The sequence below is a fragment of the Protopterus annectens genome, chromosome 8.part0 (genome assembly GCF_019279795.1).
Source record: "Protopterus annectens isolate FY-2018-M chromosome 8.part0, PAN1.0, whole genome shotgun sequence".
Lineage (NCBI taxonomy): Eukaryota > Metazoa > Chordata > Ceratodontiformes > Protopteridae > Protopterus > Protopterus annectens.
The window spans coordinates 200,112,370-200,134,111 of record NC_056741.1 but is presented as its reverse complement, the minus strand read 5'-3'; the positions used below and the strand labels follow the sequence as shown (position 1 = coordinate 200,134,111).

At 36.8% G+C, this 21,742-nt stretch overlaps 1 protein-coding gene across 1 annotated transcript in view; it reads left to right on the top strand.

Moving 5' to 3' along the window:
- The window catches only part of LOC122808699 (alpha-2-macroglobulin-like protein 1), a 1,234,219-nt gene that overhangs the window by 970,557 nt on the left and 241,920 nt on the right, over nt 1-21,742 (top strand). Inside the window, exons 23-24 of the mRNA XM_044079685.1 lie at nt 4,038-4,124; nt 18,514-18,690. Of these exons, the coding sequence (XP_043935620.1) occupies nt 4,038-4,124; nt 18,514-18,690 (264 nt within the window). The remainder of the gene's footprint in view (nt 1-4,037; nt 4,125-18,513; nt 18,691-21,742) is intronic.

The following is a 21,742-nucleotide window of genomic DNA, read 5'->3' as shown; positions in this document are numbered from 1 at the left end:
ATATCTATACCAGAGAATTGTAGCCCCCCAAAAATCTCCAACACCCAGCTTAGTACTGCTCCCTCCAAAGCAAAAACACAGCATCCATGGGACCGGATGGTGTCCCCGGCTGTGTGCTCCACGAACTCAATGAGGAATTAAACCCGCAGTTAGGACAGCTGTTTAATCTTAGCCTCACCTCAGGATACGTACCCAAGGAGTGGCGACGGCGACTGTGGTCCCACTTCACAAGGGCGGTGCCTCCACCGACCCTGGAAATTACCGTCCCATTAGCTTGACAAGCCTTATCTGCAAAGCCATGGAGAGGATCATAATGGAACTCATAAATAAAGACATAGGGAACTTGCAGACTTTGGATCCAACCCAGTTTGGCTTTGTCAAAGGCAGATCATGCCTTTTAAACTTGGTTGACTTTTTCGAGACAGTCACCAAGGCCATTGATGAGGGAAAGGCAGTCCATACAGCCTACCTTGACCTGGCAAAGGCCTTCGACACAATACCCCACTCAGGTATCATCGAAAACTCATCAGCTTGAATGTAAACCCATACATCACAAGATGGGTTGCAAACTGGCTAAGTGACAGAACCCACAGGGTCAGAGTTGCTGGAGCCATGTCAGACTCAAAGTCTGTCACAAGTGGTGTCCCACAGGGATCAGTCCTGGGTCCACTCTTGTTCGGCATCTACTTTTCTGAAGTACAAGCAAACACAGGAGGGTTATGGCTGACAAAGTTTGCAGATGACTGCAAACTGGGTGCCATAGTCGAAAACACATCTGACACAGATATCCTTCAGAAGGGCCTCACAGAAATGGATAACTGGTGCCAGAGCCATGGCCTAAAGTTAAATGCCAAGAAATGCATAGTCATACCCTTCAGGAAAAACAAGGTTACCCCTAGCTACCATATAGGTGGCAATCCACTGAGCACAGAAGAAGTCATCAGGGATCTGGGGACCCAGGTTGACAGTAGCCTTCGCTTTGACACTCATGTTGCTAAAGTAGTTAGGAAAACCTTCTACATTGCCCACCTGATCATGAAGGGATTCACATCTAGATCAAGGGAGGTCATCGTCCCCTGTACTCATCACTCATTAGACCTATGATTGAGTACAATGCCCCATTCGGAATGTATCTGACCCGACACCTGCAGCAGCTGGAAAGGCCCCAAAAGTTCCTCACCAAAAGGATAAAGGGTCTCAAAAATATGTCTTATGCTGCCCGACTGAAAGAACTCCAGCTCTATTCAGTCTCATACCGCTTGCTCAGAGGTGACCTGTGCCTGACATATAAGGCCATGTCAAACCCTGATTTGATGAATATGCTTCACCTCAAAAATCTAGATCCCTCAGAACCACAAGGGCGGGAGACTTAAACCTTGACACGGTTATTAATAGAATGTGCTGGAGGGACAGATTCATCACCCAGAGACTCCCTATGCTGTGGAACAAAATCCCGGTACATGTGAGGCAGAGCACCTCGCTGGCCTTGTTCAAGAGGAATCTTGACCAATGGATGGGGGATCGCAGATATTCCCCAGGGATTACTTCAGTGTCACTGCTTGACAGAGGCACAGCAAAATAATAGGCATAGTTTTATTCAAACTAAAGGGGTGGCGAAAGCCAAATAACTATGGGCTAGGCTTATAAATGCCCTTGGGCAGATAGCCTAGTACGAACCTATGAACCTATAAAAGATAAAACCATTACAGACACAGTTAACATTATAATCATTCACAATAAGACTTGTAGTACAGTTATCATATATGTGCAGTTACAATTATGTATAAAAATGTTATGAAGAATACTGCAGCAGAAGGAAAGGAGATAGTGTTAGCTAAAAATGAAGTAGACTAGTTTAGGTTGTAAATGTGTTGGTATAGAGGAAAAGAAATGATGGTAAGACAGAGAAAGTTAGGTTTGTTATTTAGTGAAGATAAATTCAAGGAGGCTGAGGACAGGTACAAAACTAGTGACTTTTTAAGTACTCTTTAGTGGCTAGTTTGAATACTTTAGGATGTGAATCTGATCTTGTGGGAGTTCGTTCCAAGCAATAGAGGGATGGTAGCTGTATGTAATGGCTCCTATTTTGGACTTGGGCTTGTAGATTTGTAAAAGGTCTTGGGTGGAGCTCCTGAGTAGTCTGGATGGGACATAGTGGGAGATTATGGTGCCTAGTGCTGGACAGTAGGATGGTGAATAAATAATGAAGTGTAGAATTTGGAGCTGAGAGAGGAGTAGGAGATGTGGTAGTTTGAGCCAGTTTAAATGCTTGAGGGAGATACAGTGGTGAGATTTGTAGGTTTGTTGCGCAGCAAATTTGGCTATTTTGTGATAGGTTGATTTGAGTTTGCTAAGTAAGGTTGAGTTAAGAATTGTGTGTATTTGGGAGCAGTATGTTAGGCATGGCAAAATATAAGCATGGGTAATTGTGGTTCTAGATTCAGGGGTTAGGAATTTTTTATTTCTATAGACAAGTCCTAGTTTTTGATGGGTTTTCCTGATACAGTTATTTATAAGTGATGTGATGTGATGCATGTTATAAAATCTGCATCTATTCTGTACACTCTTCTCCAAATGTTTTACTGCACCTCTTCATGTTTCACAATGATTTTTTCATTCAGTACTCTTAACAGGTAATTATATCTTTTGAAGTCAATTCATTTGTTTATTGATTTGATGTAACATAGCTCCTCTGCCTATTTAAATAATGAATTCTTAAGCAAAATTGCAATTTTGTAACTGTGAGGAATTTTGGTATGACATTGCAGGGCAGTCTTTTACAGAAACTTCTGGCAAACTGATGTGTGTTATAGAATTACATTTGTAGATGCTGTCTTCAATTTTTTATTTGCAAATCATGCTCTAGAACTGAGTTGCACAACTTCATATTCATAGTTCAGATGTTGGTGGTGGTACATAGATGTTGAACATATTAGTTTAAAGTTTTATGTCTGGACAGAATTTTGGTTATTTGTTGAAATTATTGCTTATAAAATGGATGTTATTCATTTTAAGTAATGGGTTATTCTATACAGATGTAATGTTTTAACTATGTGGAGTTTTGGTATGAATTTTTAGGATAATCATTTTAAGGATTGTTATGTTGAGCTTCCATGTATTGCTATGAAATTTCATTTATAAAAATAGTTTTGTAGTCATTTTTCCAAACTGAATTTTGCACAAATTACATATTATGATTCAGGTGATGGTGGTCTATTGATGACATTTTTAACATGTGGGCATAACTATTAAGTTTTATCCAAGCTTCAGGTATTTTTAATGTAATTTGTTTTAAAATGCTTAGAATGAACCTCCCCAAAATGCAGTTATTTATGAATTAAATCAGTACAGTACAGAATAAGAAACATGGTTGTTTAATGAATGAGTTTTATCTCTTATTTTTACTACTGTAGAATGTGAACTATTCTGCAATATTATTTATAATTGAAGCTAAATAATCAGAAATAAACATACTAAACAATAATATGAAAAAATAAATTAATATAGATATTAATAGAGAATAATGATTGTTGTTCTCCATAGGATTAATATAGATATTAATATAGAATAATGATTGCTGTTCTCCATAGGAAGTCACATGTGATGTGCTTTCAAATTATGTTCCAAAACTGATTCCCTTTTTTAAAAGATTTCTCACTTTTTCATGCTTGTGCAACTATACAGTTGGCATATTAGAAATTCCTCTCACATAAGGGGTGTGCAGGAGATGCTTGTAGATGCAAAGTATTCCATTATGAAATTAGGGACATTTAGGTTCAGTATATTGATTCCTTGAGTATTGCTTTTAACAGCTTCATAGGGGAACCGTTTAGAATTATTAATTTGTGAATGTTACTTACATTTATTTTACAGTGCTAGCTGCATTTCTCCCTTGTGTAAATTTGATTCTGTACTCTGTAAGCTAAATTCCAAACTATTCCTTGCTAAATGAATTGCTATAAAAGAAAATGCATTTTTAAACAAAGGCTATCATTTTTTAATTGCAGCAAATATATTTTTTTATTTACCCTTAACAGATAACACATCTTATAAAGAAGATGCTATTCTACAACCACCAGCTGACATCATTCCAGGAAGTGCGAGAGCTAATATCCGTGTCTACGGTAAAGAATTTATTTAGTTTCTACTGTGAGCTCATGGGAACTTCATTTATAAACTGGGATGCTTTTCTTTATTTGTGAATTTTCTCAACAGTACAATCATTCCTCAAACCATTCAAAATTGTTATGGGCTCCTTACATTTTAATAATAATGATTTATGGATATCTTAACCCATTTCTAATGGAAACATATCTAACTCTGACTATAACTATAACTGTATGTATGGCTACAAATATATGTAGATGTGGATATAAACACAGATACAGATATTGATATAAAGGTACAAGATCCCCCCCACAAAAAATAACATTTTGTAGTATAGCATCTTAACTGCAGATAATAGAAGTACAAATTCATACCACTGTACTAGATGCCCTACTAAGACTGTTATTCTTACTCCCTTTTTCACCTTTTAATTAATATATCTTTCACAGTTATTTAAAGAGTATCTCCAGATATATAAAACGTTGTAATGCCAGCATGTCTGGCTGAAGTTCTATCGTTATACAATTCTACAACATAATATTATACAGTACATCAGTCTATAGTCCTTTTTTTAATAAATAGCCATGTTCTTAACCCTGAAGTATTACCAACCTTAATTGAGAATGGAGCTCATTTGTTGTACTTAAATATGCTGCATGCATTTGGTCTAAATTTGAATATAATAATTTGAAAATACACAATGTACCATTTACTTTTGTTATATCTTCATTTCTGTTGATAAAAACAGCCCTAAACAGACAGTAAGGTATCACACTGAAACATTAAGGTTTGGGGCTCAAGGGTATTTGTTAGTATCAGACACATAATGAAACCAAAACATAGGATTATTTTAATTTCAGCTCTGACAGTACAGGGTACTTAAAAATGACAAATGTGTGCATATAGGTTAGAATGAGAGAGTGTGAGAGAAAGAGAAACAGAGGAAATTGCATTAAATAGTAATCTATCAGCAGACATGAAAAGGGAAAATAAATACCCCCACTGCAACTTTTTCCTTGCAGGAAGCATGGCCGTTTTCTAACTGTGCATATGAAGAGCAAATTACTTATGACTATAACACATGAAAATTAAAAGGTATTTGTCTATCAATCTTTTTATTCAGCATTTACATTTCTGTCTCTCTGCTAGAGTATCTGAGGGACCCCTTTACATAAAATATTTACAATAAGTATATTTTACTCCTGGAGAATTCTTCTTGGAAAGAAATGATGCAGTCACCTCTGTCTTTGTTCTCTTCCTCAATTCAAATGTAGATTGTTTGTACAGCACAAAGACTCCTGAGGTATACCTTAGCAAAAGACTACAACCTTGTAATGAATATGGATGAGGCTCTGCACTCAGATAACTGCAAGCCTCTGATTGTTTTTATTGGCTGAGATGATGGTGCCAGCTTTTGCTTTACAGTATCGCTCATGTAGTCAAGGTGATGGTATATACACAGGTAGAGCACCTGGACTACTGCATTTAGTTTCTGAAGCTCATGCATGGCGACATTGATATCTGCTGTAATGTATACTGTCTAATCTTGTGAATTACTGGGAAATCAAACAATGCCGCCACTTCCTGTTAGGTTTAAATGTGCTTGCACAATATACTAATTGTTTTGGTGTAGGGACATAATGGGCAGAATAGCATTTACCATCAATCCATTTGTCTCTTATACAGGCAATATCTATCATCCTCTAGCAATCTGTAATTTCATAATGTCTTAAAGAGCTATTTTAGCTAACTGAATTAGTAACACTCATCCAATGTTTCAATATTTCGTCATAATGCAAGCAAACGCAGCATAGGTGACAGGAAATACCAACAATGGTTGTTGATATGTAATAATCTCCAAAGCACTATAACTGCATAAAAGTTAGTTGTTCATTCAGTTTTCAGCAGGAATCGTTTTGCTTCTGATAAAATTGGACTTCCTATTGGGAGTAATGGTTTCATAGCATTCTGTTTGATACATCATAGGATCGATCCAGCATTACAGCAGACAGCTTTACCTTTCAAGTCATTAATCACACCTCTGATTTACAAATGAGCTATGTTTTTTTTATCTCTTCTGTCTTGTGTAAAGGAGTCTGCAAAATTATGACCTTCATAACACCTTTGCTTCTATCACAATGCTCGCTGAGTAATCAGTGGATGTACAGCATGCAAAGTTTTCTACCCTCTGTACTTCTTACAGGTAAAGGTGTATAACTAAACCAAAGAGACTTCTGCATCTGTGTTTGTTGCATGCAAACTTAGTCTTACTGCAACCTTTATTTCATCTCCTGTGGCCTCAGTATGGGCATGCAAATACAGACAGCTTACCCAGAAAGAATTACTAACAAGTGATTTCATTAAATTATAGATATAGCAATACTCATTTCTTTTTTCTGCTATGCTAATTTGCATGTTTTGCTATGAGAGACAGACTTACCTTTCTTTCAAATACACAAAAAACTGCAAAATGACCAACAAAAGTAAAACCAACAGGATCATTGTGATGGTCATACGTCTCAACCTCTTAGAGCAAGAAATCTGTACAAAGCCATAAATAAAAGTGAGACAAAGGCCAAAAATAGGACAATTTTTAAATATTGCTTTTACAAACTTAGAAAGGTTTTACATTAGCATGAGTTTTTTGAAGGGTTTGAAGTATGAAACTAACTTTAATATTTAATTATTTGCCACTAATTCACCAGAAACCAACAATTTTATGATAAAAGGACCACAGATATCAGACAATAATCTGCACATTCTTTGAAAATCTGTACAGTTGACAGGTATGGATAGGAAACTTTGGACAACTAATATTTTCTAATAAATTCCCAACATACACACAGACAACAGCTTGGATAAAGAGATGGTTACAGTCAGTTGCCTAGCCGGGGCTAGGTTTCACTAGCTCACAAAGGTAGCCAGGTCACTCAACCACAAGTACCAGTATGAATCAGTCATAGTCCATGTGTGTGTGAATGACCTGAGATGTTTCTCCCTGGACTATATGAAGACAGACATGATGGACCTCTCTGAATACATGTCACAGGCTGGTATGAGCCTCTCACTGAGCAGCATTCTACCCTCACCAAGAATGATGCCACAATACAAATAGAGAATGATTGACTTCAAAAATTGGTTTATCTACTGGTGTCATTTCAAGGGGATAAAGTATTTATTGGCCTGCAATAATGTAATCAACAGACCACACTGCTTTGCCACAAATAGTCTGCAACTATTACTGTTAGGCATACCTCTTAACCTGGAAACATTAATAATCTGGACAAATGCCCATGAAAAATAGGTACAAATATGCACACTGATTAACATAAATTTACATACATAATTATGTAACCCCACCCACTCCAATGTAATTGTGGGATACCAACTTTCAAATGCAAACTGAAGAACAGACAACCAAAATATGGCTCAGGGGCCAGACCCTGTAGTAAATGGTAACCATTTGTTTAAAGTGTATCAGTTATGTTCACTGGGAAGAGAGAAGATGAGGAACCTTAGGATTTTGTTTTTGGTGATTTGCAATATGTGGGTTTTGTAGTAAAAGTAGGGCATTTAATAGTAGGCAATATTTTAACCTTAGCAAAAGAATATTATAGTTTGCTAGGAAAGTCATTCTTCATGGCCTATTGATCAGTGGCATAACTAGAGTTTGTTGCCACTCTGGGCTATCTGAGCTTGCCACCCTTCCACCCTCACAAAATCATGGTTGAATGGGCCCTCCTGCAGCCATTTCAATGTCCCATTACTTGGCCATTTTGCCCCATTTACAATAAACACTGTAATGTACATACAGCTTTACTTCTACAATATTATCTGGATTTCATTAAAACTTGTATCTTACAATTTATAGCACAAACACTAATAGACATCTGCTAAAGAAAGCAATATTCTCACAATGAAAACAGTCTTAGCATTTACACTTTGCTGCCCTTAAAACTCACATTCATTGAAACAGCATTGAAACCCACATTCAATGGAAAATGCATCTGGCCAGTGGTAGATAAAGATTACCTTTCGGCTGTTTTAAAATCATAGGTCCCTTGCACATGAAACATACATGTATTCTTTGATACACCTTCCTGATTGTATGAAATTATATTCCTTGTATAATACAGAACACTTAGAGCACATTTTAAATTTATTGTTTTGAACATTTTTCCAGTAAGCAAGGAAACAAGATGCATGATCCAATAATGGCAAAACTGCCCAGTTTTTCCATCATAAAAGTCTACTCAAACTTCTACAGTCCACCAGCATCAGTAAATATGCACGCTCTGTAGAAGTAAAGTCATCTAAAAGTTCCACATTAAAGAGATCTGTAACTAATAAAGACTTTATATTTTATTGTTTCATCTACAAATAAAGTGCTTGTTGCCCTTGAGGAATAAATTGCCTATATTATATAAAAAAATAAGCTAGTAATATTACAATAGGGAATTGATGGCAAACTGAAGACGGGTTCATAATTATTAGGTATCCCTGACAAAGAGGACATTCTCAGGACTGCAGCATCCACTCTCTTTAAAAGTACTACACAGTGCAGTATCAGCAATCCATCTATATACTGTGGGAGTAGAACCCACAGCCTTCTGCATCAAAAGCAAATATTCTATGTGTTGTGCAACTAACAACATGAACCAATGTGGTATAAGCAGCACTAAACTTCTCTCCTCCTGAAGAATTATGCAGCACAAGAAATCTGGAAAAGTCCAAAATGTATTGGGGGGGCCCAAAACCTGGGACACATTTTAAATATTGCTTGTATAATCTTAGAAGAGTTGCTAGAATAAAATGTCTTGTGTTACCATACATTTCTTAAAAGATAATCAGACTGAAAATTAAACAGCTATTATTATTTAGGGAATTCAGTTCTCACTGATTTGCCAGAAAACCACACATTTTTGAGGAACAGACCAAAAGTACGAGTCAAATATACGGACTTCCATGAACTGCAAGTGGTGGTGGTTAGGGTAGAGAATTTAGGATCTTGCGCCCTGTACATTTGACTCTGAGTAACTCTCTAACCACCAGTTATACCTAACTGGGGCATTTCACACACACACACACACACACACACACACACACACACACACACACACACACACACACACACACACACACACACACACATATACACACACACTTAAAATATAAGGATAAAACAAATCTATGTAAACCTGCCTTACACATTTCTCCTTTCAAATGCAGCATAAACAACAGAGACAGGTAATGTAAAACTGCCATTTGAGCACTGCTTTACAGCTTTAACAGATTTCTTCTTTCAAATGTGGCAAAATAAGCAACAACATAGACCAGAATGTAATGTAAGCAAAGGTAGAGCACTGCCTTACATCTCACAGTAAAACATAACTTAACAGAGACAAGAATGTAAAATTGCCATTTCAGCACTCACAGTAGAGCCCATGCAGAATGTAAGTGTGCAGCACTGCCTTCGGAGATGCACATAAACAGTTACAGGTTCACAGATTTCTTTTCACAGCAAAAAAAGGTTAACAGAGACCAGAATGCAAAATGTAAAACTGCCATTTGAGCACTGCCTTCAGAAAGGTACGCACTTAACAAATTTCTTCATTGAAATGCGGCAAGTGAACAGTGCTGCCAGTATATTGCTGTTTCTCTCACCTAAAAAGTACTACAATAAGTAGCAAAAAGATCTGGTAAACAGAATTTTAAGCCCTTATCTGGAGGAGCTGGGAAAGAAGATGCACTGCCTGTATAACACAAGGACAAATTTAACTTAAATTAAGTAATGGTTCAGGTATTCTGACAGGCTGTCTGTCTGCACATCATCGTGCATGCCCTGCATGTGATGTCATCATTTATTCAAACCGCTCCCCCCAAAAAAAACAAAATCTAGGAAATTTGGAAATTAAAGGGGCCACTCGGGAATTCCTGGCACCCAATATTTTGCCCTCAAAACAGGTATTTACCGAGGAGTTCGGTATGGTTGAGAGGTATGATGTTAGACTTTTGAATACTGTCCAAGGCATTAGCCACCCCCATAAATGCAGTGCCAAACCAATAGACCTACCAATATAACAATTTCTTCTGATGCTATGCTGAAGATACTACTGCTCAGTGCTATGAGTCTTGATAAGAAACTGCAATCCCTAGAAGCTTTCCTTATCCTGGAGAATTCTAACATTTGTGTAGTTACAAAGACATAGCTTAAGGCTGCAGAAGGCTACACTGCCTATCACACATTCATGCCACCTTCTGAAAAGGAAAATAATGAAAGGAGGAAGTGTTCCCATTTATATACAAATGAATCACACCCCTAGATTGGTCAAACAGGATGACTGGGTTGAGCTACTACATGTCCAGCTGACCATAGGCAAGAACCCCCACCAAATCATCACTAGGTCCCCTAACCATGAACTATGAAAACCACTCTGCATACCTGAATTTAGTAGACTCTCTTACCATTCAGATCAGCACACTACTCTTGGGTGATTTTAACTACCCCCTCCATAATCTTGGAAACATGCATGACCACTAACATGCAGGTTTAGAGATTCCTGCATTTTATCAATGCAAATGCTCTGGAACAGCTAGTCTGTACTGCCATTTGGGGCTCCAGTATCCTTGACATAGTACTCACAAACATGGGGAGCACTGCACCACCCCAGCATTATTTCCTTGTTGGAAAGACTGGATCATAAATTGGTCTTTTTTGAAAGAAAGTAATGGTAAAACCCCCATCAAATACTAAAACCCTAAGTAATTTTTTCAAGGCTTATTGCCTTCTAGTAAGTGATAGCATACATAATTTTAAAGCTGCCTTCTAACCTTGAAAACATGGAAGCCTATGCAGAAGTATACACAAATGCCCTATACAACCATTTAAACAATTGCACAGAAACAGCAGTACCTGACCAAATTAAACCCAGTAGTAGCCAGAAAAACTAGCCATGCTGGTGGACTGGCATAAATATACTATAAAACAGAAGGAAGAAATTCCTGTCTAGAATAAGGGGGAGGGTACACAATAGAGAAAAAAATTCTCATTAGTCTCAACAGGCAAATCAGAGAACTACCCAGGTCTTCAAAAGCTAAATATGAGACTAACGTAGTCTCCCCAGCAAAAGATAACTACAAATAATTTTTTATTTATGTCCTAAATCTTAAGGGAAATACCCAGCAATGTGCTGAGTTGGCTGTAGATGACACTAAAGATAGTTAACCAGAAGAAATAGCAAACCTGAAGGCCAATAAATGCAGCACAAATTTCACTCCCTCATCAGCTCCAGTCACTCCCCATGAAATACCCCTGACCATCCCTTTACCAGTTATCGCAAAATAACAGGTCATCACTGAGCTCTCTAAAGCTAGAATCACAGACAGGCTTTGTCCCATTATAGTGGAGGACAGCAACAGTCATACCATTGCACAAGAGGGGACCATCAACTCACTCATGAAACCTCTGACCCATAAGTCTGACTACCCTCATATGCAAAGCTATGGAAAGGATAATCATGGACTTGATTAATAATGACATAGGAAATCTCAAACAGACTACAGTCTGTAAAATGGATCTCTGCAGCCTGCCTCTTGCTACCAGTCTACACAGGGTTTCCTCAAAGTTCCATTCTTGGACCCCTGCTATTCAATATTTTCACTAACGACCTCTATGCTTTCTGTCCTCGCTCTTCATTAATAGAGTACTCTGAAGACTCTAGAATAATTTCCTCCTCTGTCAATCTCTCTCACCTCTTTACCCTTACTCAAGAATCTCTCCACTCCATCAAAACATGGCTAACTTCCAACCAACTCCTTCTAAACCCTAATAAAAACAAATCTCTCCTCTTTTTCCCTAAATATGTCCATCACCTTAAAGCTACCTTCACCACCTCTTCCCTCAACAACACAACTATCATGTTTGAACCCCACATGAAGCTACTAGGGGACATAATAGATGGCCAACTAAGATTTGCCCTTCACGTGCTGCACTGCATTAAAAAGACCCATCAAAAACTTGGTCTAATCCATAGAAACAAAACAATCCTCAGCAATGAATCTAAAATCTCCCTTGTGCAAGCTTATCTACTACCCACCCTATTATATGTCGCCCCTATTCTTACTGATCTACAAACAAATCTTGTGACTAAGCTAGAACACACATCATAAAATTGCTAGATTTGCTACAAGTCAACCCTTTCACTCACATCATTGGCTATCTCTTAAAACCCTTCAGTGACTAGAATTCTGCCAACAACTTCTTCTGCATCAGCTACACCTGACTCACTCTATCCTAAACCAGCCCAACTCCTGTCCAGCTAGCTCAACTCTCATCTCTCTCTGCACTCCAAATCATACACCTTGTAGCTTTGACCAACTCCTCCTGGAGATTTACAAACCCAAAAAAAAATATTGGTAAACTTCTCTACAATCATTCAGTTGCCAATGCATGAAACAAACTGCCGCTATATGTTACAATGATTACCAATGTCAAAAAGACATTAAAAGGCAACCTATTAAACTCCTGGACTTGCTCTTGCACTGACCCTGCATAAACAACTTCTTCCTCTGCTGCAACTAACTTTTCCTTTCTCTTACGTTATTTTAAGCCTGCACTGTTACCATAAAACAGGCCTATGGCCCCGATGTGATCTTATATTTTATACTGATGTTACCTCATGTTTTAAATCTGTAAGCATTGTATTGTGTTAATGTTTAGGATGCAATTGTTAAATGGTTAGTGCTATACTTTATTCTTTGTAAAGCTTAGACAAATCATACTTCATGCTATATACTTGTTAGTAAATATACAATAATTAAGGTTAGGATGTAAATGTATGTCATTTTTGTTATACTTCATCTTTTATAATGTTTATACCAATTGGACCTTTTATCCTCAGGCCTCCACTGAAAAAAGTCATTTGCCCAGCTGGACTTACCCAGTCAACAAATGTCAAGATAAATTAAATAAATAAAATTAAAAAAAAGAATAAATCTCCGGACTCTACACCCAACACAGTTTAGCTTCATCTAGGGCAGGATTTCTTTGAGAAGGTCACCAAGGCTATCAATGAGGTAAGATGGTGCATACTGCCTACCTTAACCTGGCCAAGACTTTTGGCACAATACCCCACTTGGGTATTATAAATAAACTTACAATGTTGAGCATAGACCTCTACATCATCAGATGGATAGCCAAATGGTCCATGGCTAGAACACATGTTGTTAGAGTGAGGGAGTTCACATCTAGCAAGAGGCCAGCCACCACTGGAGTACCACAGGGCTTAGTGCTAGGCCCCCTCCTGTTTGGGATATACTCCTCAGATGTCAAAATTAATGCAGATGGCTTTTGGCTGACCAAGTTTTCTAATTACTGCAAGATGGGGGCAATCACTGTCTCCCCAAACAAAGTTGATATCCAACAGAAAGGTCTGACACAGACTAATGATTGGTGTCAGAGCCATGGCCTCAAACTAAATGTGAAGAAGTGCATAATAATAGTCTTTGGGAAATCAAATACCCTTGAAAATTACAACATTGATAGCACCCCCCTAAGAATGAACCCAGTGATGAGAGATCTAGGTATTCAGATAGATAGCAATCTGAACTTTGACCACCATATGTCCATGGTGGGGAGTAGATCCTTCTACGTGGCTCATCTTATAAGTTAGGGCATGACATCCAGATTGTACTTCATCAGACTAATAATCAAGCCCAATCACCCTATGGCATGTACCTTGCCAGGTGCATGCAACAGAAGGAGCATCCTCAGAAGCTTCTCACCAAACAAAATGCAAGGTATAACCAACATATCATATGGAGACTGATTATACACTTGACACCACACATCTGCATGCAGACTCACAACTATGGACAATTTATAGTGTCTAATCTACCTACTGCATGTCTTTGGAATGTGGGAATAAACTGTAGCACCTGGAGGAAACCCATGCAGATACAGGGAGGACATGCAAACCCCACAAAGAAGGCACCCCAGCAAAGAATTGAATCAGAGAACCTCTTGTGATGTGAGAACACTATCAACGGCACAACTGTGCCACATATAACAGCTTGATAATCAGTGTCTGCTTTGAAAAAAGCTTAACTTGCAAGTGTCTGCTCAAGTGTTATGCAAAAAAAAAAGAGACTTTTTCTGGTACTTTTACTGTGAAAAGAACAGGAAATGTATATATGCCTGGCAGTTGACACTGTGGATTAAGGCTATGAGTTGTCAATGACGTACTGCTTCTTGTGGTACAAGGTTTAATTCCTCGGCCTTGAGTTGCCTGTGTGACTCTGAATAAGTCAATTAACCAGACAGTGTTCCCTGGCTGAGTTTGAATGTGACCAAAATTGATCAGTGCTCTATCCCAGTTAATAAATATAAATGAAGAAGTAAATGTGATGAGTACATGGTAAAGATGGGCACAGTCTTCAGTGTAATATAGACACCCTGAGCTAGACTAATCCTCATATACTGTTGCATGTGTACAGAAGGTATATGTCAGTGGGACGACTGCAAGTCCATATGTGTTTGTACACTTCACTCTTGGTTAAGGTTAGGACCCAGTAACAAACAAGACTTTTAACTCTGCAGCATAAAAGACTAGTGTGGAAAGAGGAGTATCCTATTTCTATGGCATGGAGACCAAGCAATGTTCAGAAAGCCCACTCTAGGAAGTTTTAAACCACATCCGCAGACTGCCCGGATGAAGAGTTTCCCACTCCTGTCAATCAGGAAGCAAGAGGCAGAGTAGAGCACACCTCTCAGCCTCTTAGAGCAAGAAATGTGGACAAAGCAATAAATAAAAGTGAGACAAAGGCCCAAAAATAGACAACATTTTTAAATATTGCTCTTATAAACATAGAAAGTTGATAAAATTAACAAGTTTTGGAGTAAGATGAATTTTCTGAAGGGTATGAAGTCCAAAACTGAAATGTCTGCATTATTTTTTAACTTCAGTCTTTAATGATTTGCTACTAATTTGTCAGAAAACCACAATTTTATGAAAAATGGACCAAAAATATAAGGCAAAAATCTGGACATTCTGCAAAAATCTGTACAGTTGAGAGGTATGGAGAAAGTTCCTTGCCCCTGTCAATCAGGAAGCAAGAGGCAGAGTAGAGACTTCCCCACCCCCGTCAATCAGGAAGTAAGAGGCAGAGAAGAGACTTCCCCACCCATGTCAATCATGAAGCATAACGCAGAGAAGAGACTTCACCACCCCTGTCAAACAGGAAGCAAGAGGCAGAGAAGAGACTTCCCCTGTCAATCAGGAAGCAAGAGGCAGAGAAGAAGTTTCCCCACCCCTGTCAGTCAGGAAGCATTATCCTCCTTCATTCTGTTATTTGATGTTTCCTTCAATCAGCTGTCACCTGATCCAGCAGCTGCTGCCTGCTGGCAAGGAATAAATTTGTTCAAAATGGGTGAGGGGAGATGCTGCTCAGTGGACAGGGAGGCAATAAGCAAATAAAAGTAGAAATTTAATTAGATTCAATTCCAATATGCATGTACTCCAAGCTGGCATAATAGAGTTAGTCAGAAAAGATTCATAGAAAACATTACGTCCCTAGCACAAGCTCTACAACATACCTGGCAATGCCACAGTCATCACTGGACATGTCTCTCTACTCCTTCCTGAAATTCCAGCAAGATAACTGCAATGTAGCTGAGAAACAAACTGTGTCACTAGATTTGCTGGAAAATAGCCTTCTCATATCATTGTCTCCCTTCTCCCCTTTTCCATAACCAAACAATAGCATTATTTGCTCCCATAGTCTGAAAACGTAATTCTTGCTTGCTGCCTGCTGGATGCAGAGAGCTGGGACTTGGCTGCCCTTATCTAAATTATTGCAAATCTGTAAGTAGTTTAAAACAAAACTCTTGTTCCACATCAAGTCATGTTGCCTTGCTTCTCTTGTAATGCTTGTAGCCTAGAAAATGCATCAGTTTTTACAGAATGCAAATAATTAAGCCATAAAAAGATTACTAACTGTTCCAATGTCGATATTGCACTCATTGTGCCAGCATATTTGACAAATCTATAACAAAACACCCCTCTCATTAAGAACTGTACAGTCTGGGACTTCTACTCAGTTAAAGACTTACCATTTAATGAAATCATGTCCTCTTTGGCAGTGAACAAGAAATACTATATAATAATCAAACAAATATTTTGCCTAATTTCTTTGATCACTGACACAAGGTCAGCTACCCCCCACAGAGTACCATCTTTATCAGTCTCTAATAACCCAACTTCTACCAAGGTCTAAAATGCTTTCCAGAGTCTATAGTCTATAGTATAGTAATGAAAATAAAATACAAAGACTAGTTACTATTTTCTAAATATTGGGATGGAAAAAATAAGGAAATTACACTTAGCCAAAAACTCGATGCGATTGATGCTACAATAAAGTTAATCCTTTTCAAAAAACTAATTTATACCCAGTCCATGATAAACAATAACGCATATCACACTCCATCATTCCTAAATAAAATTAACCCAAACAGCTCACTTTTTTGTCCAACTTGCCCTAATTCTGTTGCAGACATACTCCACATTTTTTGGTCCTGTAAAAAAACGTGTATAAACTTTGGTACTCCTTAAGAGCACTACTGGAGAAAATGGGTTACATGAAGTCAACCCTTACCTGGGAAATGGCGCTATTAAATATCTATCCAGGTTCATTTAAATATGAATCTAAGCATATCATAGTGACTCTGTGTGTGTTACTCAAAACTTACATTACCCTTAACTGGCTGGACAGAGCCAAAATGTCCTAGAAGGATTTTCAATTGATGGCTGTTAAACATGTTTTTTTCAAGTAAACTAAAAACTACAAGCAACAAGAAGTTAAGTTACTTTCAGAAATATTGGAATAACCTTCTGGATGTTCTAAATCATTATCCTACTTAGGTTGTTCTCCATTTCTCCTCCTACTGTCTGTAAGTACCTCTTCTCATCATTAATTTTCTCGAACAGAACCTTTGTAGAATTACAGTTATTGCGACCCTTTATGTTATCTTTTCTTACATTTGTGCAGGCAATACATTCTAGTTTCTTTCTACTAATTCCCTCCCACTTAGTGGCAGTCGCTTATACATATTGTATATAGTTAAATCAAATAGGATTTAGGAATACTGATATATCTTCACAATCCTGTACAAACAAATGCCTCTCAGCAAATCCTTTCTGCACTTTCTTTTTGTGTTTGTAATCAGCTAGTATCCTACTCACTTGATTAAAGAAGCCAAATATTTCTTTTTGTTACATCAGTACTCAATGTATCTGCTCTTAAGCAGGATTGTATGAAGATTTTTTCATTTATCTGTTTTTGAACCTATTTGTATTGTGTGAATTATGGTTTTATTTTTGTATTTATGTTTTTAAAAATGCTAATAAAAATTAGATTGCAAAAAAAAAAAAAATCTACAACAAAACAGCTTTGAATTTCTTCATGCAGTTTTGCTTAAGGCTTGGTAATACAAATTATGTAATTGGAATTTGAAGTGCTCTTTTTTTCTGACAGACAGAACATAGATATTATATGTTCTACAATTTGTTAATGTTAACAATGTCTTTCATGAAAATATCTTTAAGTCAATGTTTTACCTATTTTTCATTGTTTGCTCATTAGAACATTGCTGCCTTAGTAGGAAACTTTCTATGTTTGGAGCAGCATAAGCAGAGTAAACCTTCAGCAACCTTCATTCATCTTGCTTATATCAGTCCTCTACTAATAATTAGATATTTCACCTGTTTTATTACACTGCTGCAGAAGATAGAACTGGTTTAGAAACTATGATACACCATCATCTGCCTGCATACTGGTTTTCTGAAGTAGAGATATTCTTTACGAAGGTCTGTCTGTGTTAATTGGTACTCAACATAATTTCTTATGGTGACTGTACTGCCTTCATTCACCTCTTTCTTGTTTGCAAGATCATTTCATCCTGACACTGTAGCTAAGCAGTTATCAGTAGACATTGCCCATAAATGCTGGATGATAGAAGAGGTACAGACCTAATGCCAACTTTTCACTTCTTTCACCTAAAAGTAAATGTTATTATGAATATGTATTGTAGTTAGGAAATCAGGGGGAAACTAAACTGCAGACCTACAAAGGATGTCACTGAGCCACATTAAATCTGCAAGCCTTCAGAAGGTTTTCTGCAGATTAGGTTGGATTTGGCTTTCTGAAGGTCCATTTTATTAAAATTATTCTTTTTGAGATCCATAAAAGCAATAGTACTTCCTTCTCTATCAAGATATGAGAGTTTAGTACACTTCCGTAAGTTTTGTGCTGTGTTAGTGAGATAAATGAAAATATCTGTATTAATGTTGGGGAGGGGCAGGAGGTGATACATCTGTTATAATGTTGGTTACCTGTTCTGGTCTGCTGCAGGTGATATCATGGGAAGTGGACTGAAAAATCTTGAAAGCCTCCTTTCCATGCCAAGTGGCTGTGGAGAACAGAACATGCTGGGTTTATCTGTTGACATTGCTGTCATGACATACCTGAAAGCAACAGGTCAGCTAACAAGTGAAATTGAAAAAGAAGGCATCGCATATCTGGAAAGTGGTAAGTACTTTGTTGAAATGCTTGCTTTCATCACCATTTCCAGTCTGTTTTTCCTCCTTTAATAATTAAATAACTCATAATCTACCTTCTCCTTCTGGAATTCATGTATAGGACTCTAGTGCTGTATCGCACAGTTCATCTTAAGGTGACAAGAAATATCCTGTTGAAATGACTTGTTTTATAAGTGTGTTTAGAACAGACTGAGTTTATGGAATTTATCATTTATAAAATACTTTTAAACTGACTGAACATAATTCTGATTCAGTTGATATTTAGACATTTTGTGCTATAGCTCCTTTACACTGTGTAAATATTTGCCTATGAAATGATAGCTAGGATGAGGCTTTTGGCACATATATCCATTTACATTTGTAAAAATCACCAGGCACCACATGTGCTTGTCTGTACTGCATGAAGGAGCATAAACAAAGGAAGCAAAACAAACAGAAAGGAGCACACCTTAATATTGCACAGTTTTTGAAGCATTCACTGCTCATCCTGCACTACTTTACATCACTCAATAGTTCACAAATTCACTGATGATTAGTTTTCTTATCTAAGCACTATCTGTGCTATAACAGGTAGTGCACTTGCCTTTAATGCAGAAGGTTGTGGGTTCTATTCCCATACCAAGTAAATGGTCATTCAGATGACATGTTAAACTCTGGACCCATTAGTTTGAGTTGATTGTAGCTCAGTTGGATGTGAAAGATAAGGGATCCTTTATTTAACACAATTCCAAAAACATTATTTATATATTTACAAAATGTACATATTTACAGGCTCATAAATGCACATTTCTATTGTTTTACTATTTATTGTTGTTCTTATAGCATCCTCAGGGGGTGCACTACTGAGTGTGCTGTCATTCAGATGACATGTTAAACTCTGGACCCATTAGTTTGAGTTGATTGTAGCTCAGTTGGATGTGAAAGATAAGGGATCCTTTATTTAACACAATTCCAAAAACATTATTTATATATTTACAAAATGTACATGTTTACAGGCTCATAAATGCACATTTCTATTGTTTTACTATTTATTGTTGTTCTTATAGCATCCTCATTGCTATTCTTCCTTAACTGACCCCCACTCCTTCTTCCACAACCATAATCTAAACTCTGGACCCATTAGTTTGAGTTGATTGTAGCTCAGTTGGATGTGAAAGATAAGGGATCCTTTATTTAACACAATTCCAAAAACAATATTTATATATTTACAAAATGTACATGTTTACAGGCTCATAAATGCACATTTCTATTGTTTTACTATTTATTGTTGTTCTTATAGCATCCTCATTGCTATTCTTCCTTAACTGATCCCCACTCCTTCTTCCACAACCATAATCTATTTTTTCACAATATGTTTGAAAAAAAACCTTTCTTATTAAACAAAATGTCATTCAATATTTCATTCCAAATAAATCTTATTATATAAAATAAATGATTATCTACCCTCACATATTCTTTTTTCTCGCTTTTATACTATCCATACATAATCATATTCATAGCTATATTGTTTATGTCATTAATATTCTGAAAATAATTCTTAACACAACTTCTTCCAGAGTATCTCCACCCTTTTGCATAAGAAAATATTCCATATATACTTTCTTCTATAATATTCTTCATCTTTTCTTCTGTTCTCCTTTGTATTATTCTCAAAAAAATTATAATCTGCATTATTTAATATAACGAATCTCCAATTTTATATTTCATTCTTCTCATCTTTCTTCATATAAATTTTAATATCCCGCTACATAACCCTTCACAAACAAATTCTCCCTTCAACCATTCATTAAGTACGTTAACAGAATACTGCCTTTGCTAATCCATTACTTATACATTCCATACCCTATACCATCTGGGCTTGATACTGAATCAACATTTCATTTTCTTTTTGTTTTTGCATTCTCTCTTATTATACTTCTTTTTACTCATACACATATTTTCCCTACGCTGAACTATAATACTAATAATTTACTCTTGTGTTCTTTTTACCTCTCCTTTTAAGTTTTTAATTTCACTCATTATATTTATATCCCCCTTTACTATTTACCCAAATATGCAGATACCTTCTACCTTCTCCCTTGTAAATAATAATTCTGCCCAAATTATAATGCTTTAATTTTTTTTCTTGATTTCTTCTACATATTTCTTTTCAAATAGCATAATAGCCTCTTTGTATTATTCTTAAATTTTCTAATACATTTCTAAACATTTCCCATACTGCACTTTTTCTTCCTTTCTTCCTGTCATTGAAATAATATGATCATTCCATGACTGAAATACTTGCCACTCTTCAATTCCATCCCAAAATTTCCCATTTATTCTTTTTTTTCCTTTTTATGTTAATATGCTTTATTTCTTCTTTCAAGTTCATCCATATTGCTAAATGGTCTGAAATACCCATCACAACTGTGTCACTATCTGCTACTTCCAAGCCTTCCTATAATACAAAATAATACATTTCAGATCCAGGTGCCCCCTTCTATAAGTCCATTTGACTTTTGTTCCACAAAGCTAATGTACCATATGTTACCACTTTCTGTATTTTTAACAGATTTCCATTTGTTTTAACATTTTCCCCATACATCACAAAGTCCGCTGCTATTATAATTTTCATACTTAGCACCACATACGCTAATATCTGACTAAACAGATTTACTCTTACCTTGCTAGTCATATATGCAATGAACACTATAACTCCATAGACATGTTCCCTTCAGCTCATATCCACAACATTTAACCTTCCCATCCTTACTAGTGTTACATCTGGCATTTTCACTGTTTGCTTACACAACACAACCACTCCAGAACAACATTCATCTCCTAAGTTTCATATTATATTATATTTATACTCAACAATGTTTCTGCTTTCAGTCTTTCTTTGCTTGTCAGGAATCTTGCATCCTCTAACAGAATAGCATGCACATCACATTTAACATACCATTCCAATATCCCTATCCTTCTTACAGTGTTGATAATTTTCACATTTACTGAAAGCACGCTAAACTGTTGTTTTTCCTTCTTTTTAAGCTGACGGGAAACAG